Genomic DNA, 26,451 nt, shown 5'->3' with positions numbered 1-26,451 from the left:
TTTTGATCTGGTTTACGTCCCCGTAACTACCGGTCAGCAAAAGAATATGTATCTGGCTTTAAGAAATATGTACTGGGGTCGATTCTTTCGACCAAAGTTCTTCAAGGCGGTGCCCCAGCATGACCGCAGTCAAATGACTGAAACAAGTAGAAGATAGAAGATATGATTAAATTTTCATTTTTTTTAATGACAAACAGCTGAATACTCAATGTACGATCCAACTATAATATATAAATATATATGATATTTAAGGCGCAGACGTGGCTGTGTGGTAAGAAGCTTGCTTGCCAACCACATGGTTCTGGGTTCAGTCCCACTGCGTGGCACCTTGGGCAACTGTCTTCTACTATAGCTCCAGGTCGATCAAAGCCTTGTGAGTGGATTTGGTAGACGGAAACTGAATATATATTTGTGTTTGTGTCTGTGTTTGCTCCTCCACTATCACTTGACAACCAATCTTGGTGTGTTTACGTCCCCCTTACTTAGCGGTTCGGCAAAGAAACCGATACAATAAGTACCAGGCTTACAAAGAATAAGTCTAGGGATCGATTTCTTCGACTAAAGGCGGTTCTGCAGCGTGGCCTCAGTCAAAATAACTGAAATAAGTAAAAAAAATAAAAGAATATACTAGCGAGACCCATGAATATTTCACGAAATTAATAGTAAGCCTATTGGGTTATTTCTGATAACTTTATAACTATATGCTTTATATAGCTAACTATATGCTTTATAGACTTTTTGCACAATTTTTTCGACTTAATACACAGCACTCATAAAATAAATATTCACTCTTATTCTTCCATTTTCCCCATAAACAATCAAACAAAAAATCCTGTACATATGATACAATCTTTAGTTAAATTGCATATATCTGTCAGGTAAATAAGCGTGAATATTCCACAGAATTGCACTAATGCGCATGTGTTAAATGATAGGTGATATAAAAAACATAGTCCAATTAAAAAAATACACTTTTCACTATACAATCACCATCGCCACCTCCACCACCACTACTATCGTCATTTCTCTCTCCCAATCCCTTTCCCTCCTCTCTCTTTTCTAGCTTTCCCTCCTCTCTCTCTCTCTTTTAGCTTCCTTTCCTCTCTCTATCTCCTAACTTTCCCTCCTCTCTTCTAGTTTCCCTCATCTCTCTCCTCTAGCCTTTCTTTAACATCACCATCAGAATATCATCCCTCTGCTAAAATCATATTTCTAACTCTCCTCTATCTTCAACTAACTTTTTTGACAACGTAATAAATATTACATTCCCCCTACCTCACGTCTTGGACGCTTCTCTCTCCCCCTTTTTCTTTCTCCCTCTTTCTTATTTCTTTACTGCCCACAAGGGACTACACACAGAGGGGACAAATAAGGACAGACAAATGGATTAAGTCGATTATATCGACCCTATTGCGTAACTGGTACTTATTTAATCGATCCCGAAAGGATGAAAGGCAAAGTCGACCTCGGCGGAATTCGAACTCAGAACGTAACGGCAGACGAAATACCGCTAAGCATTTAGCACGTCGCGTTAATGTTTCTGTCAGCTCGCCGCCTCTCTCCCTCTTTCTATCTCACTGTTCACCTTAACCTCTCTTTTTCTCCCCTTTTTCTCCTCTCTTTTCCTTCAAATAATCACGTGAAAATGTCACAATTACATACCCTCTACCTCACGTGATGGATGCTTTTCTCTCTTTCTTTTCCTCCTCCCTCATTTTCTCTCTCCTCTTCTTCCTTCCTCTTTTTCTCTAATCACGTGAAAACGTTACCAATGGGCTAAGTAACGCAATGACAAGTAGAATTATTATAAGACGCATGTGTATATATAGTTGAAATTTACAGAAAAACAAGAGACGAAGATAGTTGTATAAACAACAAGCAAATGTATTCGTTTGATGCTTGGGAAGGTGAGAAGTCTTTTACGTTTCGAGCCTACGCTCTTCAATAGAAAGGAACAAGAAGAAATAAACAGAGAGAGAATAAAAAAACTTTTGGAGTTAGCGGTCAATCATGGCGACTGGCTGGACAAAGGTAGTTAGACAGGAGAACTAGGAAGAAGGGGAAATGATAAAGTATTGGTGATCCCAAAACGAAGGTGCGCGTGAGTGTATGTGAAAGTGTGTGTGTGCGTGTGGAGTGGGGCTGGTGACTTTGATGTGTGGATGTGTGCGTATGTAATGTGTGGGTGTGTGGATGATGGGTGCTAGGAAGTGGTCATTGCTAGTGTATGTGGGGTGGTGCGATGTGGTGTGGTGTGGAAGTGTTGGGGTGTGGGGATGTGAGGGTGGGGTGTTGGGGATGTGAGGGTGGGGTGTTGGGGATGTGAGGGTGGGGTGTTGGGGATGTGAGGGTGGGGTGTTGGGGATGTGAGGGTGGGGTGTTGGGGATGTGAGGGTGGGGTGCTGGGGATGTGAGGGTGGGGTGTGGGTTTGAGGTGAGGATGTGGAGGTTGGGGATGGGGTATGTGGGAATGGGATGTGTGGGGGTAGGGTGTGGATGGAGGAGGTATCGATGACAGGAGGGGTGGGTAGGAGTGAAGAGAGGAAGTAGGTTTCACATGAAGAGAGGAGGGGGAGTTGAGCCCATGTGGCGAAGAGAGAAGATTAGTTCTTGTTCACGGTGAAGGCGGGAGTCCTGATGGCCCCTGTGCAAAGACAATCCGACCACAGACAGGCGTATATATATATATATATATATATATATATATATATATATATATATATATATGTATGTATGTATGTATGTATGTATATATAATACACTCATCGATCGTCAGAATATTTCTTGGCATCAACTGTCAACGCCATTTGGCTGCTGCACATTCCGTTTCCTATCAGTTATGCTTCAAGTTCTTATTTATACAAAATAATTACATTGGATTTTACATCAACCATTTTCTAGTTTTTGCTCCGACCTATTTCTTCAAAGAGTTTTATTTCAATTGCCTTTCCTACTTCTTCGGTTTGTTATCTTTTCTTTGCTCACCAGAACATATTCTTTACATTTTTATAATCGATTTTTGCTCATTTTATAAGATTTATTAACAGTGTAATCTTCACTACAAATGCCTTATTTACAATTTCTCTCAAAGTTTAAAAGTTTTTCTCTTTACTTTTAATATCTACTCTTGGCAATCATTTTTTGCTCATTTTATAAGATTTATTAACAGTGTAATCTTCACTGCAAATGCCTTATTTACAATTTCTCTCAAAGTTTGATAGTTTTTCTCCTTACTTTTAATATCTACTTTTTTCATGAACTAATTTTTATTCTCCAAATCATTTACTTTTGAGTCCTCATAATTAGATTTTCTATTTTCATATTAAGATTGTCATTCTAAGCCATTCTTATAATTATTCTGCAGTTTACTTTTTCCTAGCCTATTAGATATTGGTGGTAAAAACAAATCTCATCAATTCCAGTAAATAACTTTGTTCTTATTTCAATGAATTCGTATTGGCATTCTTTTCTCTTATCGTTTAAAAGTTTTTGTCACTCGATTGCTCCTTATCCTCACTTTATTGCTTAAATTTGCTTAAATGTTTTTCAGCTTCCCCTTTTCACCATTAAGAAAGATGATTTTTACTTTTACCTTGAATCGCCTTTATTTTCTTTGCAGTATATATAACTGAATTCACAAATCTTTACACAAGCATGAAAAATATTTTCTTAAAGGCATGAGCAAAGTTAGAGAAGAAAAGCGGTTCCAACATTGAATAAAAAATTAAATGCAGACAACTATAATTGTAAGAGTATTGCCATGTTGGTGCCTTGTATATTAATAAGGTTTTTCATTCTTTTGAATCGTAACCAAATATATTTTTTTGCATAATTAAAACTATTTTTTGAAGTTGTCTTTTTCATGGTGTTGGATATTGTTAAAACTACTTGGGTATAACAATATCTTTGTACTCTTTATTAACTTCATTAATATTTAGAAAAGCGACTTGAAAAGAACATAATACTTGTTTAGTGGACGCCACTGAGTAGTTATTGCTTTGTTACATTTGCTCCGTTTAGTTTCCTTTCCAAGTATCTGGCTCGTTATTTTATTATAAGTGTTTTATTGAAAATTTCTGTAATGTTCTCGTGTTTCATTTATTCGACTTTTGAATCAAAATTTAACGTAAATTTTAATTTTTTTTATCTATTCCCATTTTACTTCTTTGTTATCATCATCATTAACTCCTTCATCTTCTGATGGTTCGCTTTTTTGTCTTCGTAGTCATTATCGCGTTGCTATTTTTATCTCCGTCATCTTCTGTCTCTCCTTCAGCTTCTACATCATCCCGTTCTGTTCCATTTCCTCGTTTTATTTTTCCACACTATCAAGTTCTGTTCCCCTACTCTCCCTTTTCTGCTCTCCAATTTTGTAATTCTCTTCGTTTTGCTCACCTACTCTCCCTCGTATCGCTCCCCTACACTCACTCTTTCTGTTCCCTACTTTCCCACGGTCTGCTCCTCACTCTCCCTGTTCTCTAACTTTCTCCGTTCTGTTCCCCTACTCTCCGCCATTCTGCTTTTAGACACAACCATTTCAATGTTATTAAAAACTTTTATCTCTTCTTTCACCTTCATCTTCTCTTAATCTTTTCCTTCCTCCTATGTTAAAAATTATATTATCTCATATTACCTCCGTTTTCTCAAGAATTACGTTTCATTCATTGTAAACAAAGGGAGTATAATGGAATATCTTTGTCGTGGTAAATGGAAGCGTTTGAAGATATGCACTTTTTATCAATGAACCTTTTATCAGCTAGGAATTATCTATTCAAACTATTTTCTAGCCTATGCTTATGTCAATAAATACTTTCAAGGATAGATTTATGCATCACACAGCCTCATTCAGAAATTTGCAAAAGTGCTACTCAAAGTCTCAGTCTAAATTCGTTTGGAGGTTAAAGGACTGCGGATTGAGTAACACACCCACTAGTTAGTGCATTACAATCAAAGCAAAGTAGCAGATACAATTTTTATCTTATGAAAAAATCCGAGATACTAACCTTGTCGGCGGACCTACTCAATAAAATAGAAAAAATTCTCGGTTCCCTAAACACATCAAATTATAAGTTTTCAAACACATATTTGTCTCTAGCCGATCTCAAATGTAATTTCGCTAACCTGTTCCGATTCCTACACCTCTTTCACTACCCCATCCACTACATAACACCCCATAACCCTACAACTACTACAACAAAACAAGGAACAAGATATAATGATATCAGAATGGGATAAAAAACAACACATTACTGTCATTTATACCGTCGTTCCTCCAATCAATATATAGAGCACTCAACACCACAAGAGGTACAACGCTCTCTCCCATTATCCAGACCCATTATCCGCACCCATCTACCATCTGCTACCATAATCATAATTTCTTCATACACCATCAAACACCCCTCTATAGATACCTCCTAGAACTATAACATATTGAACTATATTGACGCTGAGCATTCAGACACACACGCGTATACACGCAGACACTTGCACGCGCACACATAGAGACTCGCGAGCGTGCACACACACCCCGACCACAGAAACTACGGATTCCGTATTCTAAACAACTATAATTGGTAAGCATAAACTGACTTATCTACTAAGATATGAATTAAAAATGGTTGATTCCGGTACCAACTCAGAAACAGATCAAAGCACTCAAAACATACCCGAAAAAATAACGGCAAAAGTCACTAATTTACGGGTAACAGTCTAGTAAGTCCGAGAAAAAGTTATAACATAGCCATGCACCAAATATATAGAACTTTGATAAATTCTGTCACTAATTTACGGGTAACAGTCTAGTAAGTCCGAGAAAAAGTTATAACATAGCCATGCACCAAATATATAGAACTTTGATAAATTCTGTCACCAGACATGACACTGTACAATTATAAAACATTTGAATTAATGGCACTGCTATCTAATGAATACATTTACAAAGTATCTATTATTACAAGTACAAGCCAGAAGGGAAGAACAGACTATGAAACGCATACATGCCATCTACACCTTTGTGTGTGTGTATATGCATATATATATATATATATATGACCATCCCCAAATACAACAACAGCAATATATATATATATATATATATATATATATAAATATATATATATTAAAGTAAAGTTGTGGAATACCGTACGAGTGGAAATATATATGAAAGAAGGTTTGAAAATGCACTTATTTTTAAAAATATTTATTTACTTAACCTCTTTAACTCTTCTTCCCTCCCACCCCAGCTACCCAGTCATACTGTCTCTTAAGACAGTAAAACATTCCCTCAATATACACAAGAGAAAAAAGCCAGGTCAGTTCCTCCTCAACTTTATTCGATTATCAAAGAATATGTATAAGAATATGTATATGTATTTTTCCATATGTGTATTTTCATACACTGTTTTTAACAATTTCACCTTAATATCAGAGAATGTGTGACAATCAGTATGTAACACTACAAAGTTCATACAAAGCTTTATACTTTAAATATATTTTATCAAAGAATGTATATATGCATTTTAATACTCAAACTGTTTTTTAACATTTTTTATTATTCTCAAAGACTTTTGATAATCTTTTTCTAAAAAAGTGAAACCGGTTAAGTAAATAAATATTTAAAAAAATAAGTGCATTTTCAAACCTTCTTTCATATATATATATATATATATATATATATATATATATATATATAAAATTTTATAAATGGAGTAATACGCATATGTTAAATGAATTCTTTTATTTCCGACATATGTTTCGAAGATTAGAAATGGTTCCTTCCAAAGGAATAAGTGATGTTGATAAAGATGTAATTTTCTCTTCAGGGAAATACATAAGAGCCAACTTAACTGTAAGACATTTTAACCGAATGTGATAACTGTGGGTATAGAAGATTGCTACATATCTTATTTGAAAAAACCGTTGGAAGTTGCCACGCTACGAGACAGTACATTGGACAAGGAGGGAAGAAAAGAAGGAAAAGAAGAAAATTAAAATTTAGAATGGGAAGTCAGTAAAATGATTTAAAACAACAATTAAAAATGGGAGAAGAGTGTTTTATGTATAATGGGACCGCAAAGGGGAATTAATCTTGTATTTATACATGTAGTGTTGACATAAATGCGTATAAAAAAATATATATATATGCACATGTTCATATACATACATATGTATATATATATATATATATATATATATATATATATATATATATATATATATATATATATATATATATATATATATACACACACACACATATATATATACACATACATACACATACACACATACATACATACACATACATATATGTGTACGCACATACACACGATAGACGTGTGGTAATGAGGATTAAGACAATGTTATATATATATAGGAAAATGATGCTTGTATGAACTAGTAAGATATTAAGTGCATGACAATTTATAAAGGTGATGGATGGTCTATTAATCTAAAGAGAGAGATTGTGTTGTTAAGTGAAATGGAAATCAGAGGGTTAAAAAATAATAATGGATTGATGGAGTAAAAATTACTTGTTTAAACTAAGTTAATATTATTACCAAAGTTTTCTTCGATATTCACGCTCTATATTTGTTGATACAAGGGTTTACCAACAGATAAAATAGGTTGAAGGTATCTATTTTGTGTGGAGCAGTATTTTATACGTAATAAAGCAGGGAGAAGAAAATATTTATATGTTTTGAATTCATCTTACGATAAACGTAAACAAACGAACTAAGATTGCTTTCAGAATCTAAGATATGTCTAAGAAAGTTAAAGAAGACAATTAAAATTCTCAGACGCAGAATAATGCCACTAACATAGCTTAAGCAGGATAAATTACTCCTATCTTTGCTGAAGAAAGTAAAGGCAACAAGTAAAGGAGATGGAGTTAAGAAGGAGCAATGAAGTCAAATGTATAAAGTTATTGGAGCACAACGTATTGAACATAGTTGGAAGTAATGTTTATGTTAAGTTATATTGAAAGTAATGTTTAAGTTCATGTTTTATAGACGTGCTGGGTGTCCTAATTTGGATTCAAAAGCTAGAAAGTGTTCAGATAACATATAAAGGTATAATTAACTTGTATTGCTTGAAGTATGTGAATAACTAATAGATAAATAGGTAAGTTGTCTCAGTTAAGTTGGCTCTTATTTATTTCCCTGAAGAGAAGATTACATCTTTATCAACATCACTTATTCCTTTGGAAGGAACCATTTGTAATCTTCGAAACATATGTCGGAAATAAAAGAATTCATTTAACATATGCGTATTACTCCATTTATTAAATTTTATATTTACTCAAATACCCCAAACTAACAGGGAGTTTCTACCTCATAAACAGGAATTACACCACAGTCATTTTGTGATCTTTGCTACCTTGGTGTCTATTAACCAATTTATTTTGTCGGAGTTAATTGTTAACTAAGAGAAAATAAATACATATAATCAAATATATATATAGTTCTATATTTAAGAGATGAGGAATTATTTACATTATTTACATTATCTACATTTGACGGATATTATTATATTATTATTATTATTAATCAGGTCGCTGCCGTGAATCGAACTCGGAACCTTGGGGTTAGTAGCCCGCGCTCTTAACCACTACGCCATATGCCCATGGGCAATTATGGGGTGAATTTTAAGGCTTATAAATCTATTATTTTTCTATCCTTCCTCAATACCGGTTCCCATATGCTATTCATATCTGCACTCGGTCTGCTTGGGAGGTTGTTGTGTCCTAGCATATGTGCTGCTTCTTTTAGTTTTCGTATTTTCCAGTGTTGTTCCCTGTCTATTATTTTAACTTCATCCCACAGGGGGAGGTGGTTTTCATTTTTCCATACATGATCAGCTATACCCGATTTATCGATATCTCCTCGTGTCACAGCTTTGCGATGTTCTTCTACCCTTATTTTGAGGGGGCGACATGTTTCGCCTTTGTATAACCTACCACAGCTGCATGGGATGGAGTACACGCAGTTTTTGGTCATATTCTCTTCTGTTGGTGGTTTTACCCGAAGGAGATATTTGCGAAGTGTTGTATTGCTCTTGAATACTGCCCTGATGTCATATGGGCCGCATATCTTTTGTATCTTTTCGGAGAGGCCTTTCACATAGGGTAGACAGACTGTAGACAGTTTATTGGTTTCATCCTCTCTTTTCTTCATAATTGGAGTAGATAATAATAATAATAATATAATAATAATAATAATAATAGTAACATCGATAGGAATGAGAACCCAGGTTCGAAATTTCCCCAAGACACCTGACGAAGGCTGGAGGGTATATCAGCCGAAACGTTGTGTTAACAACAAACAAGATGAGGACGAATATCCGTCAAATGTAGATAATGTAAATAAATATATATATATATATATATATAATTATGTGTATTTCTTCTATCTTAATGAATAAAAATTCTTCTGATACAGTAAATGGGTTAATAGAAACCAATGTAGCAAAGAACACAAAATAACTGTGGTTTAGTTCCTGTTTTTAAGGCAGGAACTCCTTGAAATTTTGGGTATTTGAGTATATTTAAGAATTTAAGGATTGGAGAAAACGCATGTTATAATTGCATACTTAATTCCTACATATGTTTCAAATGATTACAACCTGTGTGATCCATAGGGATCTTTGATATTAAAATTGTAACCTTCTCATCAGGGAAAGCATGGGAATCATCTTAAACGTAAGACTGGTGCCTCAAACGGTAGTTTGAGGCACCAGTCTCTTCGGAAGCGTGGGTTCGAATCCCATCACTGCCAATATATCTTATAGGCGTAGGAGTGGCTGTGTGGTAAGTAGCTTGCTTATGAACCACATGGCTTGGGATTCAGTCCCACTGTGTGGCACCTTGGGCAAGTGTCTACTATCAAAGCCTCGGGTCGACCAAAGCCCTGTGAGTGGATTTGGTAAACGGAAACTGAAAGAAGCCCGTATATATATGTGTGTGTGTGCATATGTTTGTGTGTCTGTGTTTGTCCCTCCAACATCACTTGACAACCGGTGCTGGTGTGTTTACGTCCCCGTAACTTAGCGGTTCGGCAAAAGAGACCGATAGAATAAGTACTAGTGTTACAAAGAATAAGTCCTGGGGTCGATTTGCTCGACTAAAGGCGGTGCTCAGGCATGGCCTCAGTCAAATGACTGAAACAAGTAAAACAAAAAAATAATAAAAGAATAAAAAGAATACTTATATATATGTATGTATGCATCTACACCTTTGTGTGTATATATATATATATATATATATATCATACAAAGAATATGTATGCATGTATACCCGCATATATGTACATACTTACATGTACACGTGTATATATATATATATATATATATATATATATATATATATATAAGTAAGTAAATAGTGGGGTTGTTTTAACCGCACGTGGAGAAATAATAGGAAAATGAAAAATAATAATAAGGCAGAATGCTAAACTGGAAGCATATTTTAATAAAGATTTCTTACCGGCTTTCATTGCGTAGCAAATTTTCAAGAAGAGGGAGAACGAAAATGTTTTTTACAAAGAAGTACAAAATGAAGAAAATAATATATAAAAAAAAATAATATATAAAAAAATAAATATACCAATACATTATATTGTCTTTGAGCTTTTAAAGTTCAATGGTAATTCATGTATATAATGGTTGGAAAAATAAGGATGCATGAGAATTGAGAGTTGTGTTAGGTTTAAAAAAAGAGAAAAGGGGCTAAAAGTTTGTGTTAAGCAGGAAGTGTGGTGTCAAAACAGGAAGTGTGTGTAAGGGGAGACAAATCTTTTTAGTTGGAGTTATGAACTCTTTTTCAACAGGAAGTTTATGTCTGTTCCTAGAGAAATAAGGTCACTGAGGGGTATGTGTGTTAAGAAATGGTTGGAATTTCTCTATGAAAATATTCTCCTTGTTGATTCTTTCTTGTGTGGAGATTCTGTCTTTACATTGATAGAAAGGGAATATAAGGAATTTAGGGTTTTTTATATGAGTTAGTGGTTAGACAACTATCTAAGGGAAAATAAATATCCAATATACTACTGGAGGGATACCTATTTATATTCAAAGGCTTACTGTTGCAAGGCAATAGTACAATTGAATAATAGGTAAAAGTGGAGGTAAACAAAAGTTTATTCAGAATTTATATAAGGCATGGAAGAAAATGGAGAAGAGATTCAATTGACAAACGTCAGTAAGACTTATTTATTATAATCATAAGAATAAATAAATAAACAAATACAACTCCACTCTTATAGCCCAGTATGCTAAAGTTGACATATACATAAATTGAACTCCCAAGTTTCATCAGAGAGTCAGTAAGTCCATAATGGTAAGGATACAAGGTAAAAGGTACAAAAGTAAAGTCCAAGGCTATATTCAGAAGTTGTGAGATTGTGATCTTATTGCAATTTGATGGAGATAATGAAGATAAACGTTATAGGATGGGGTAGATGGGATGGTCCTTATAACAAGGGTCATGAGTTAGAAACTAAAAACTATGCAATAGAATAGTAATAAAATTTACTTAAGGTAAACAGAGTTGGGGAATCATTCCGAAATTATATAAATAAATAAATAATTTGGGTATAAATTAAGTGTAATGTTGTTATTTCCTAACTTTCATCATAATACCACTATCAGAAAGACCAATATCCATCCTACAACGTAATTGGTCAGCTAATATTTAAAAACAATAGCGTTTTATTGGGTCCGTTAAAACTAATCAATAAAATACAAACCAAATTTAAGAAAAATTCAAGGAAAATTTAAGAAAAAATTGTCTAAGAGGCTTTAAATACTAGGGAAGATAATAAGGGTAAATATGTACAGAAAGGAATCTGTTATTATGTTATGAAAACTTCTAAAATAATTTCCTGATTGAAAATATAATTTTCTAACTGAAATTTTTTTATTTATCTGAATTATAGCTAAAGGGAGGTAACTGTACAAAACATTTAAATATCAAAATATACGAAAAGCAGTTGGTTTTATCAATAACTCTTCGTATATTACAATATTTCAATGTTAACATAAATAAGCTTTTAAAAATAGATACCTGGTAATAAAATATATGAATACTTGGTAAAATATTACAATATAAGAAAAATTATATCATTAAAATTATATCACTGAATACCAAGCCTAAGTTTTCTATTATATATTTACAAGAAATACGTTTTACTTTTCAATTCGGTTTATTCAGACTAGATTATGTGAAATAGCTTCTCGGTGGAATTTTACTTCGACGATCATTGCTGTCATTGACTAAACAAACATCTATATCACTATTAAATATGAGTCAACAAAAGTAGAATAAGTTTTCTAATGATTTCTCTTAGATTTGCCAATTAAATCTAAACTTATTCGAGTGCCATCAAGAAGTTAACAATTCCTTCTATCTGGAATACAAAGCAATTAAAGAATTGTGGGTTTGAAATTGACCCAACTTTAAAATACTGAAACAGTTTTGACAATAGACAATTTAGTTGTCTGACCTTCAAATTAAAACATTTGTAATGCCAATGGGGTTTGCAAAAGACACTCAAAACCAAAATCTGCCATGGAAGAGTTGCTGATGATTGACATCAATCATTTCCACTCAACGCTCACATACATGACCAATCCGACATACGTGGCTTATGAATATATTCGACTTGAAAACAGTTTAAAAATAAAGTTTCATAAATTCTCTGACTTATCTACGAACAACAGACAAGAATTGAATTAAGCAGCTTAAGTAAAGCCTTCTATTGAAACAATGAATAAATAAGGGTGCGTTTTTACACCAGGATGTGCCTCTATATCAGTGTGGTGCAGTACAAACTATTTACTTGGTGTCGTAATTGTGTCTTTGATTTTTCGAAGGAGGCTAAAGTAATTAAGAAGTTGTTATAAATGTCCAGTGAACAGAATACACAACCCTCCGGTATCAGCACAATTGTTTTATTGCAATCCTTCAGTTGCAGCACAATTAGTTTACTGCAATCCTTCAGTTGTAACACAATTTCTTTGTTCTAATCCTTCAGTTGTATGACAACTTCTTTATTGCAATTCTTCAGTTGTGATACAATTGCTTTGTTGCAATTGATTATAATTCTTCAGTTGCAGCACAAATGCTTTATTTGTTATGATTCTTCAGTTGCAGGACAGTTGCTTCTTTTGAAATCCTTCAGTTGTGACACAATTGATTTATTGCAATTTTTTATTATAATCATTCAGTTGCAGCACAAATGCTTTATTGCAATCCTTCAGTTGTAACACAATTTGTTTATTATAATCCTTCAGTTGTATGACAATTTCTTTATCGCAATTCTTTAGTTGTAACAAGATTTCTGTATTATAATCCTTCAGTTGTAACACAATTTCTTTATTATGATCCTTCAGTTGTAAAACAATTGCTTTAATGCAATCGATGAAATAAGTATTAGGGTCGATGTCATCGCCTTAACTCCACCCCTGAAATTACTGGCCTTGGGCCAAAGAAAATAGGAGAAAGAATGTGTAAGAGAAAGTTTCTTGATAGGGTTAAGATAGTGTTGACGACTTAGTATTTCTCGAGGTGAAGGCGCGTGAGTTCGATTCCCGGTGGCACGTTGTGTCCTTGAGCAAGACATTTTAGTTCACCTTGCTCCAGTCCTCTCAGCTGGCAAAAGTGAGTTGAACCTGTGTTTCAAAGGATCAGCCTTATCCCTTCTCTGGGAACTACATTACGGTATGCGTGTCTGTTGAGTGTTCAGTTAATTTCACGTGTAAGCTGCTCCGTTGATCGGATCAACTGGAACATCATCGTCGTGACCGACGGAGTGCTAGTTTTATAATTCTCAAGAAAGAATTCGAACCCGCATCATAAACTTCTTTGACATTTATTCGCACCATGATTTGAAACAACAGCCACGAAGTCATCGTGTCCAATTCCTGTATCTAGAATTGATTTTTTCCTTCTAGAAGAGTTCATCAGGAACCTTTGAACTCGTCCATTTTTTAAATTTGATAAAAACACGTTTAAATGCATTTTTACTCTCTTTTTATATCTTTTGAGAGGCGTTACGATTAATATCGAGGTAAATTTTTATTTCCGATTATCTCTTCTAGTTTTGACATTTAAATTGACTCTACGTTTTAAATTTATCTTATTTTTTCATAAAATTTGTTATAAATTTAAGTTTTTAAAGAGTCGAAGTGACATATTTTTATATTATTTAGTTTGATTATAACGATTCTGCACATTTGTATTTAGTGAATCAATTAAATATCACTGTTATAATGTAATAAATTTTTCACCAGTCGGCACAGTTATCGGACATATTCAGTACTATGTTAATTGGATGTTCTCTGTTTCTAAACCTTGCTTAGTAGTTTTCTTTTATTTCTTTCTGTTGGGTTTTCCTTGAAGCTCTTAATGCAAATAAAATGTTTTTGGCGTAATTAACTAAACAAACAATCTGTAGAAAACTTGATCAGCTCCTTATTTTCTTCTTTGGTTTACCGAGTTGTCAGCTAACACGACTAAATAAAAACATTTCAAAATCATTAAATTTTGAAAGAAAGAGATTAATCCCGTTTGTCAAACATTCCATGATGGTCGTTGAACCTTGTTGAGTAATTTCTCATATATTTCTATGTTGAGTTTATCTGCATTACGATCATGTCGAAAATACTTTCTTTCTTACTTCTCCAATTACGTGGTGAATTAAAACGAATTCCATTATTATTCAGTAAGTAACGTTTTTTTAAAATTTCCATGTACCTAAAAAAAAAAAAAAGTCTCTAAAGAAATTACCATTGTAGATACGAAATACGAAATAAATAAATTGTTTCAAGTTTATCACTGAAAGATCGATAATAGAATGTACATTTAGTGAATGTGCTATTGAAAATCTATTTTAACTATTTTCCTACTAAAGTTATACTCTATTTGTTTTAATTTCTAATTTATGAAAAATCCAACAGCTTCTACTTTTAAAAGTTTTATTCTCCCATTCACGATCTCTGATTGCGTGCAATGTCTCAATATTTCACTCCAATCTTCCAGTCTCCGGAAAAGCAAGCTTAGTACAAATAACTTTGAACATAAAGGTATATTTTCGATCATAGATTATACCTGATATAATCTCTAAAAAAAAAAAAATGAAAATCTTTCTAATTGACTCTTTTAACTATTTTCAGGCACATCAATTAGATGATGGAAGTCAACAGTCAACAGTTGTTGGAGTTTAGTGACATCTCTAAAAATTGCATCATTCAGAAACTGCACCTTCAATATCTGAACTCGGAGTACGTCGACGTAACTTTGCAAATAAACTCCCGAAAAATATCTGTCCATAGCTTTCTTCTGGCAGCAGAGAGTGATTACTTCAAGGAAAAGCTGAAAGTGGCTTCCGGTCATCATATTTATATAGACCTCTCACATGTTTGTAGTAATTTCTCTTACTTAGAAAGCATAATAAACTACCTTTATAAGCGACAAATCTGTCTAGGTAACTACAACATCAAAGGGATTTTGAAAATCTGTCATTATTGCTCATTTAAACGATTGCTGCTTCACACGAAACAATTCCTTTTGACTAGAATTAGGCCCACCAGTTGCTTAAAAATTTGGAGAATTGCGAGAAAGTTTCATTTTTGGGAAATTGAAAAAATGGCTTTGATTTTAATGCAGGAATTATTTTGGGAGGAAAGGATGATGACTATGCTGAAATTTACTGCAGATAAAGAATTGTCATACTTGTTGGACCATGCTCCATTTCCAAGGAAAGTGACAAATGCTTACAGGTTCCTTATTTCTTGGGTAGAGGAAGATTTTTCAAAAAGACTTGCAAATGCTCATAAATATTTCTCGAAGTTTATCCCCAAAATGTACCTAGAGCATGTGATTAAAGAAATGAACCAAACGATCGAAGGCGAATCTGAAACAAAATCTTTTTTGAAACAACTATATTCTGATAAAGAAATAAGCGAAAAAATGACTCCATTCTTTGATACCAGTTGGGTGGTGGTGTTGAAAGAGAGAGAGTATTTAGCTATTTACTTCTCAGCAGAAAATAGATGGATGAAAATACTTGCGACTTTGACCAGCAAAGTAATTGGTATTCTTGGGAACGATATAGTGATTTTAGACGAATGTGAACATAAAATAAAAATGTTGAATATGATATCCTGGTGTGCTTGTTTCATCTCGACTCCCTACACGGTAGAGAGATTACTAGTTAGCCAGTATTTTTGTTTGAATACTGGCATACATATTGCATGTTGCACAGCATTCGGTAAAGGGATCAGATTACAAATTAAAATCTACGAAAAAGTTTGGAAACTCTCGGCTAGCATTGTGTTTCGTGATTGGAAAGGTGACTGCAAAATGAAAATAGAGGCGGACCCAGAAATCTTTGATACAATTTATATTTTTCTGACCTCCCGTGAATGTGATAACGATCTTCTCAATGCCGATAAATTCGTTATTCTACGATATGACAGCTTAAATAAGCGATTCAGAATTATTTTTGAATCGAAATCTTGGGCTGCGTCAATAAACTGCATGATTCTTTTCCGCAACAAAGACATACATATCATTGAAGAAATTCTGGGTAAACCCTTTATAGTTCAATGTAAGTCTGGCTCACTTACAGCTACATCAATACTCGATCGAAACAATACCATAACTGTCAATATACCCATCTGCACTTACCGCCCACTCCGGCCTGACAACGTGACCCTTTCAAAAAATATTCTTTATTTTGCGGCACATTTTGAATCTATTCACTATTGTTCCTATTCTTCGAAACTGTTTTTGTTAGAGCATGTAGCACCATTTATCACAAGAGTGTTTGTCTATGATATATTAGATGGGAACAAATGGGTTGAGTTATCACCAAGTCCATTGTCTAATGTACACGAAGTGACAATTGATGTGTTTAGCCGAAATTCTGTTTTGAAAGGAGGGTTTCATGCTAATAACGAAAAACAGCCAATTTCTACGAAATATTATCCATTTATAAATCTGCATATTGATAAATGGAATGGTGTAATGGAGCTGGAATCATCAGATTTACTTAAAGAAAAACTGCTTATTTCGGGTTCAAATTGATTTCGAACAATCATTACCTGAAACAATTTTAGAAACTGTAAAAGAATATTTACTTGTAAAGGTATTTTTATGAAATATGAAAATGGAAGCAAAATTGGTAGTTGTCATTTAGATTTTTTTTCTCTACACAAATTACATTTTAAATGAATATGGTCCATTTTACTCATTATGGAACAGTAATGAAACTGATAAAGACAGTCGGTTACCTGTTAGTTTCATCTCTTCATATTCTGAGGTCAACTACCATTAAGGTTGCTCTTAATTTTATTTCTCCAAAGGCAATCACAGAAGTGTTGGTGACCCCAAACGACTGTATACGAGGCAATCAGTTTAGGATGGAAAAACCATGATTTAGGTAATGCACAATCTTTCTTTGAATTGATATCAGTTTAGGTTGATTACTTGAATCTTTAGAACGTCGGATAATACATTGTATTTGTTCTGGTTATTTACATTCTGAGTTCAAATCCTCCAAAATTAACTCTTTTCAGATCTGTTTTAATTGGTTCATATATTGGCGCCTTTGAGCTATTTCTAAAGCCGAGATTTTATGAAAATCCTATTCTGAAATTCAATTGAATCTTAATTTCAATGGAATACACAATACCGTCTTTGTTATTTTGTCATCAATGAATATGTAAGAAATGCTTTCAAGTTTACATTATTTACATTAGACGGATATTTGTCCTCCTCTTATTTGTTGTTAACACAACATTTCGGCTGATATACCCTCCAGCTTTCATCAGGTTTCTTGGGGAAATTTCGAACCTGGGTTCTCATTCTAAAGGTATTTTTCGATGTTATTATTATTCAGGTCACTGCCTGGAATCGAACTCGGAATCTTGGGGTTAGTAGCTCGCGCTCTTAACCATTACAAATGAATGTGTATATATATATATATATATATATATATATATGCATATATCCACACATATATGTGCATACCTACATCTATACGTATACATACAAACGAACTTTTTTCGAACAACGAAAAACAAACAGAGAAACGAGACATGCAATATAAAGAGTATATCCCTTCGTCAGTTGTCCCTGTCCCTGTACTCCACGTTTCGAAGGCAAGGACAATACGCGACTTCGTTGGAACAGTCCTTCCCGCAAACAAATTAAATAAAATTTGGAATTTTTGGCGGAGGGTGAAAGTGTTAACAAGAACAGGAGGACAGTGAGAACAAGACGGTAAAAACAATACAGTAAAAACAGTAAAAACAAACGGTGAGGGCTGTTGGGCCAAGACAATAGAAAAGTTATTATGAACGCTAAATAGAAGAGACCGAAAAATTCGCGTCTGTTCTTTAGGAAGACCAGTGAGCAGAAAGAAAGAACCCCTTTCGTCACGTGTCAACGACGAGAGGGTCAAGGAGGAAGAGGAGGAATGAGAGAGGGAACGGTGAAAGGGAGAGAAGAAGAATAAGGAAAGGGCGGGAGAGAAAACAGGAAGGATGAAGAAGAAGAGAGGGAGAGAGATAGTAGCAGAGTGCGCATAGTAATATTAAGATAAAACTTACTTGGAAAAGGATGCGTGGCGTTCGATCATATAATAATATAAATATATAGATATATGCATATATCCATACATATATGTATATACCTACATCTATATGTATACATACATGCATATATGGGTACAGGACATCAAACAAACGTTAAACACAATGAGAAACGAAAATAGAAAACGAACTTTTTTCGAACAACGAAAAAAAGAACAAACCAGAAACGAGACATGCAACAACTCGTACCTAAATAATACTCACCCCGCCCTAATTACCCAACGAAACTAACCACTCTACCACAAGAAAACCTCTATCCAGCAAATTCACCAGCCCAAGAACAAGATTTAATGTAAGAATTACCACTTTTGTTTACATTACCATCACATATGTATCAATTATTTTCGCATCCTAACCGATGCATCTATCTATATTCGCATTCTGAAGAGATTTACTTAAACCAGTAAATTGAAACCATCGTAAATGCTACCTTCTTCTCTGCTTCTTCCTTTGTTGTCTAATTAATTAAAGACATACCAGCGAAAACCACGAGCTTCCCAATGTTATTATATCCATTTTCTTCTAGATAACCTGAACTTCGGTTTACCAACCAAACCACGTGCTACCGTACAACCTTAATAAGACTGTACCTAGCCAGGTAATAACCAGGGGCGACTCTAGATTTAATTATCCCTTAGAGGTATTAAACCCCTCTAACTGATACGTACACAACTATATATATATATATATATATAATGTTATGGGGATAATAACAATAACAGAACACCCCTCCCACTTGAGTGGTATGTGGTAGTAGTTACAAATGCTATGACGTAAGAAGCCGAGTTGTCGACGAAGTCGGTCATAGATAATCGTATCTTTACTTGTCTAACTAACTATACTGCTATACCGGAGTGGACGTTATTATAGTACGACGTTGTATTACAATAGTGGCGATGGGAAATTAACAAACTCTCGAAGATTAAACAAAGGGACAAGCTTTTATGCGAATTTTAAGGTATACAAAATCGTAAAATTATGGAAGAATAGTTGGCCGGTTTGCTCGAGTTGCAAAAAACAGCAACAACTGCAAGAACAACAACAAAAATTACTATTACAGCAACAAATGCTGCAATTAATGACTAGTAAGTTGTCCAAAAATGCTGAAAAGATTTTCTCGCCAGATTATGTTGCAAAATCAATAACGGGATTTAAGTATGAACCAGACGAAGGAGTTACCTTCAAGGCATACTATAGAAGATACGAACAGATCTTCAATAAAGAGTGCAAAATTTGAGACGACGATATGAAAACGCATTTAATACTAAGAAAACTGGCAGCAGGAGAACATGAGTGTTACAGCAATTACGTACTCTCGAAAAAAACCTTCTGACAAACTTTAGAAATACAATAGACATATTGTGTAAAATCTTTAGCGAGAAAAGCTCTTAGTTCAATACACGCTGGAAATGCTTGAACCTAGAAAAGAACACCGAGGAGGACTACATTACATATGCTGGTAGAGTTAACAGAGAATGTGAAAAGTTCAAATTGGGTGAGTTAACGCCAGACATGTTCAAGTGCCTGATATTTACTCAGGAACTAACAGCAGAAAAAGGCGCAGAAGTAAGAACAAGAATTCTCGTTAAGCTGGAACAAAACCAAGCTATAACCTTGCAACAGGTGTCAGAAGAGTGTGAAAGAATAGTAAATCTTAGGCACGACACAGAGAACATTGAACATAAGGATTACTCTCAAATCAAACAAATGCGTCGGAAAATACAAAACAGGGCAGAATAGAAATCAAGTGTGTACTAAAATGCAGTACAAACAGGACAAAAGTCAGGAAACAAATCCATGTTTTGCACGTGGAGGTCTACACCTAAGAAAAAATGCCCATTTAAGAAAGTGGAATGTTTCCGTTGTGGAAAAATTGGACACTGTAAAACCAAGATGACAAAACGTTGGAACAAAGGAAAAATAGTAAACAAAATATCGTCGAAAGAAAATGGTAATGTGACAAAGAGAAAATTCGTAAATATGAAAACTGAAAATATGAGTAAAAATGCAGTTAGATACGGGAAGTGATATTGTGAATGAAGAAGCTTGGAAGTATATCGGTAAGCCAAAATTAAGTGAATCTATATATATATATATATATATATATATATATATGTATATATATATATAACCTTATAGCCTTTAGTTATAGTTAATACCTAACTGGACTCACATCACTTTTTCTCATAAGGATAAATAAAATCTACTTTCTATTCTGCTATTTCCTTTCTTAAGTCCTTTGTAAAAGGTTTGTTTATACTTCTTGCACTGGATAGTACAGTGATATATAATTAATTTGATTAATTCAATTCAACCATGAATTTGCTTGATTTTTATATCTCTGTACGAAACGATCGTCTGCATGAATTAAAATTCTCTTATATATTTTAACATCTCTCCTCCATTTATAAAAAGATTAAGTTTTATGGGATTCCTCTCCATTAATCCACAACACATCATATTTATATATATATATATATATGATGTGTTTATATACATATTTGTATGTGGGTGTTATTCGGGGGGGGGGGGGTAAACTAACATTTAGATTTATGAAAATTTAAAAGTGCGGAAGACTTCGTTGTGTTTATTAAGCAATTGTGGTGAGTCATGGGTTAAAACTTTGAGGGTTTTTTCAAGCAGAGTCCACAAGTGGAGTGTTGGCCCTGATGCGGGATACCTGAGTCTATTATAACGCAGGAGAGTTTATATTGTATTTTTCTGTTAATTAGTGATGTAGAATTACTATTCTCTTTATACTTAAGCGAGTTTAAATGTGCATAATATCTTTGTTTAAAATTTGTAGTAGATCCAGTGTAGTAGCTATAGGAATTATTTGCTATGTTGTGAACGGTGCATTGGTATACGACGTTGATTCTTCTACATTGGGCTTGCATCGGGCAGGTTGTCCGGATCTGGAGTTGCAGTTATCAGCTCTACGATGGTTAATTGGAGAGTGAGATGAGGCAGTGCTGGTAGTGGCTAGGGTAGTATTAGGTGAATCGATCGTGATATTGCTGTTATTACACTGGGCAACAACAAAACAAAAATTTGTCTGGTGCCTTGAATATTTCAACAAATTCTCAAGTGATTTTACTTGCTCAATTCAAAACTAACTTCAGTTTTTCTCTATCAGGTCTAGTCTTCGGACTAAACCTGATAGAGTAAGTATTTTATCCATACAAAAGGCATGCAGTATGAATAAATAAAGAGAACGTAATAAAAAACAAAACGTACAAATAAAAATTGAAAATTGAAAATCCACATTGGCAAAGATTTTTGGCAGAAAATTCAAGCAATAAATTTGCGCTTCTTTGTGCACCGTGAATGTTGAGCAACAGGAGTATCTCGTTTTAAATACCAGCAATAGTCTGCCATCACCACAGCGTCCCACACTAACATTTCCGAGATTTTCAGGAAAACAATCAAGATGACTAAAAAGATAATGCATTTTGATGCTCATATTCGCGCCAGTATCACAAAAAGTTGATATCAAGTTGGCAACAAGGTCTTTATAGTTTTCACTTTTGTGTTTCTCAAGGAAATTTTGCACTACTTCTGCAAAGACTAGCCAAGCAGATGCTTCATTTTCACTAATTACTTTCACGAAATTTGTGTCCTTCAAGAGCTTACGGATCTGTAGTCCATCAAAAATCCCTGCTTTAAGTTTTTCAATCGTCAAGTCTGGAAATACACTGCAGGTATACTTGAAACATTCTCTATTTTTATTAAGAGCTTTGACGAATTGCTTGATCAATCCGAGTTTGATCTGCAAAGGGGGGAAAATGATCTTATCTCGCTCAACTAAAGGTTTTTCCAATATATTTGGCAGCTCTACATGGAGTCATATTTGTTTGAGGCTGCCAGTCTTTCTTAACATAGTGGTTTCCTTGGTCTCTACTGTCCCATATGCAAACAAAGCATGGGTATTTGGTATAACCAGATTGTTGTCTCATGAGAAAATTCACCATCTTTAAGTCAACGCAGATGACCCATTTATGATCATGATACAGTATCTTCTCTAAAACCAACTTAATTTCTTCATATTTTTCCTTCAGAGTTGTTGAGTGGCCGAGTGGGACAGAGCCATACAGATTTCCGTTGTGCAACAATTCACATTTCAAATTACGCTTAGAGCTGTCTTTGAAAAGACGCCATTCTTCTGATTTGTATTCCTCAATGCCAAGTTTATTAAGAAGCTCACTGACATCTCTGCAGCAAACCAGCTCTTCCTCTTTTGTGAAAAAAGAAAGGAACTCTTCATACTGACTCCGATAAAATGTTATACGGACACCATTCTCTTGAAGATTTTTCTCTTTCAGTCGAGAAGCCAACAGCTCTTCAGAATTTTTTAGGCAGTTCAAGTCATGAACTAGATCATTCAACTCTATCTCGAGAATAGCTGAGGTAAAGTCTCAACTGAAAAGCCTTGATCTCTAGTGTCTTCTTCAGGTGGTGAATCTTTTTTGGTTAAGGGTAAAGTTATCTGAGGCAAGACATTGAAGACAGGAACAGGAAGCGTTTCACTATGTGGAACCAGTCTAATAGCAGAGGCAAGATTAGAATAGGCAAGTGTTTTGTCGATTTTTCCGGTTAATGCCCTTCAAATTTAGGTTACAAAAATAGCAGTCGTCCACGTGATTATAGGGCTCCCGTCATACCATTGGTATAGTAGACCTCATACTTTTGCTTGTCCCTTTAGTCCATTGTTGCAAATATTCTGTACATTGTATGCAGACACTATGCGGTGCCCAATATTTATCTTGGACTCCCAGCTTGACCCCAAAATATGCCATATACACTCTTTCAACAAAATCAGCGATGTCTTTTCGATTTTCAGATAATGTGTATTCTCCACAAACTTAACAAAACACATTTGGAGAATTAACGCAACACTTTTTTTAAAGAGGACATCTTGCTCATTTTCTATTGCTTAGTTCACCATAACATCTAAAAAATATGGAAAAAGAAAAAAAAAATAGAATTAGAACAAGATAACGAACACTGCGTACTGGATGTGCACATATACATAGTGACTATAGGGATGTTCAATAACTTAAAAACTAGATCTGATAGCTCAAAAAGGTTATATTTGGATTCAGGAGACCGATTTTGTATAGGAAAGAGAGAGGAGGGAAAGAGAGAGAGGTGTTTATTAAAGGAAGGAGAAAAAGACTGGGGAAATGCACCAATTTGGTAATACTTAAGAACATTTAATTAGAACATGCTAATGGAATAAATTAAGCCTATCCATTCATTCTTGCGTACGTCTGTTATTCTTATGATTTCCAACAAGTATTTAAAAAGGCTTTCGCTTGTGTTTATTTAGATTAAATGCTAATTATCATTAAATATTATGTCTTCAACTCAGTCAGTTGATGTTTGCCAAACGAATAATAATATCAACAAAAATAAAAACGAAAAATAATGACATCAACAAAACATCAACAGCGGCAGCAACAACAGCAACAGCAACAACAACAACAACAACAACAATAACAACAACAACAGTGATAACGACCACATTTAAATTACCGCATCAAGAATCACTGAAATAAAATGATTATCACCAATTATTTCTGACACGTGTACAAGTTAGATCGGAAATTTTGAAAGAAGATTAGATCAATTATATTGATCCAGTACTTGTATTTATTTTATTAATTTCAGAAGGATGAAACGTAAAATTGATGTCGACAAGATTTGAACTTAGAACGTAGAGTAACTGAATATTGCTGGGCAATCAATTAGTCTCTGTTCTCTTTTCTGATTCACTGCCTTTAGTGATACATAGGATGACAAACTATAAAGCACGGGTACAGTCAATTATATCGATTGTCTGGACATGACAAGTTTTTACTTTATCGCCCTTGGAAGTATAAAAGACAAAACAGATTCTCCATTAGATTCACCATTAATAGAAAAATCATCATGAGAAAGAACAACAACAGCAACAAAAAAAAATAAACAAAAGAAAAAGAAATACGACTACAAACATTTTTGTGTAACACGTCCTGAAATGTCGCAGTTTATTTTGGAAGCAGAGGATCGAGGTGAGGGAGGATAAAAAAGCATCTGCTACATACGTAGCGTTGATAGCGGAAAATCAACACTGGATCTCAGATCAAGCAAAAGTGTAACAATTTCAGCAGAATTTGGATGAAAAACCATCCTCAATTTGTCTGGAACCTTATAACATCGCTGAAAACATACGGTGTGCTCTAAAAGCAGGCATCTCTGTAGCTTATCAGGAGTCCTAGTATTTCATATGAAACTCAAGTCAAACCTAAGACTGGTTTGATGAGAACAACGCTTAAACCAAGAGGCTGATCATCCAAAAAAAAAAAAAAAGAGCAGTTTTCACATCTCACAAAAGAACAAAAATCATGAGCGTAGGAGAAAGATTGCTTGTAAGCAATGCAGCTCCAAAGAAAAAGATTCTTCCGTAGCAATGATGAACAATTGGCTGCAGGTTGGAATACTTGAAATCCTGAAACTAGTTGACATGCATGACATAAGAGTTTTATTCACCGCGATTGAGGCACCTCAGTTCTAGTATAACATATTCAACATCTTTCGGGTCTAAAGGCGATATAGACCTATAAAGTTTTATAACTTTATGGTTTTATAATTCTTTTAACTTTGTGGTTTCTGTACATGGCACCTTGGTGTCGTGCACTAATACAATGTGATATATAGTTCTTTTCTACTCTAGCCAGAAGGCCCAAAATCTTTTGGGAAGGGGGCCAGTCGATTAGATCAACCCCAGTATGCAACTGGTGCTTAATTTATCGACTCCGAAGGATGAAAGGCAAAGTCGACCTTGGCGGAATAGTGTGATATATAGTACCACGGAACGGGATAGACACCAGCTGTCTCCACTTGATGTATTCCCAAATACTCTGTCAACAACTGTAACCAATCCAAAACAACTCTCAACGAACTATAACAACTTCTCAACAATTTCCTGCGACTCCTCGAACTTACGAACGGCACCTTTCGACTTCCTGCGGTTTCTCATCTCTCGCTCTCAGTCAAACACGCAACTACTTATACGATTTCGGCTAGTCCATTCTCACAGAGGTTGTCACGATTCTCGCCATAACGTAAAGAAACTAGCAGCCGTCACTCGAACAGTTGCTGAATTGTGCCTCTACAAGTCAACGATCTCTGGACAGGTCAATGTCCAACATTTAGAAAAAAAAAAACAATCAATTCTCTGAAAAAAAGCACTCGATCCTATGATATTTTGGTTGAGATATATTAACCTGAGACTGAAATACTTGTAACAAAGCTCCCTACACCGTTAATGCTAATCTAGACGCGAGAAGAGATACCAGCAGGTCTCAGAGGAGCAACCATTATTGCTAACTCCTAGAGAAGCAAATCATATTATGGCAGCCACAGCGGAATCTTGCTTTTACCAACTGCTGGTAAAAATTCTGTTTCGAATTCTGCTCACCTCACTCAACTCCTAATAGGTGACACATTGACCCATCTCAATCTGGTTTTCAACCTCCTATAGATATAACTGTAGAGGCACATGAGCTAGTGGTTAGAGCAGCGGACTCGCAGTCGAGTGATCGAGGGTTCGAATCTCAAACTGGGCGAAACTCCACGCGGCTCCGGTAGAAGGTAAAGGCAAACTTCTGCTGACACTTTCGCCACAACTTTCTCTCACTCTTTCCTCCTGCATCTAGCAGGCATGGTTCGAGAAGGAACAAAGAACAAACAACAACATAGATGCAACTAATATGACCCTCTCTCTCCAGCTACAAGAAAAGTTAACTAACT

General features: G+C 34.7%; 1 protein-coding gene across 3 annotated transcripts in view; it reads left to right on the top strand.

Annotated features, from left to right (window-relative positions):
• The window catches only part of LOC128248905 (uncharacterized), a 60,211-nt gene extending 42,425 nt beyond the window's left edge, over window positions 1-17,786 (top strand). Inside the window, exons 1-2 of one of the 3 annotated variants that reach the window (XM_052971194.2) lie at window positions 14,005-14,069; window positions 15,175-17,786. In XM_052971194.2, the coding sequence (XP_052827154.1) occupies window positions 15,188-17,089 (1,902 nt within the window). In that variant the 5' untranslated portion in view covers window positions 14,005-14,069; window positions 15,175-15,187 and the 3' untranslated portion in view covers window positions 17,090-17,786. Of the gene's footprint in view, window positions 1-14,004; window positions 14,070-14,590; window positions 14,724-15,174 lie in introns of those variants that run through there. The other 2 variants (XM_052971193.2, XM_089358631.1) reach the window with 2 other exon arrangements.
• The last annotated feature ends 8,665 nt before the right edge of the window (window positions 17,787-26,451 follow it).

The sequence above is a fragment of the Octopus bimaculoides genome, chromosome 10, assembly GCF_046866305.1.
Source record: "Octopus bimaculoides isolate indiv1 chromosome 10, ASM4686630v1, whole genome shotgun sequence".
NCBI lineage: Eukaryota > Metazoa > Mollusca > Cephalopoda > Octopoda > Octopodidae > Octopus > Octopus bimaculoides.
The sequence above is the reverse complement of the archived record's forward strand: the minus strand, read 5'-3'. Positions and strand labels throughout refer to the sequence as shown.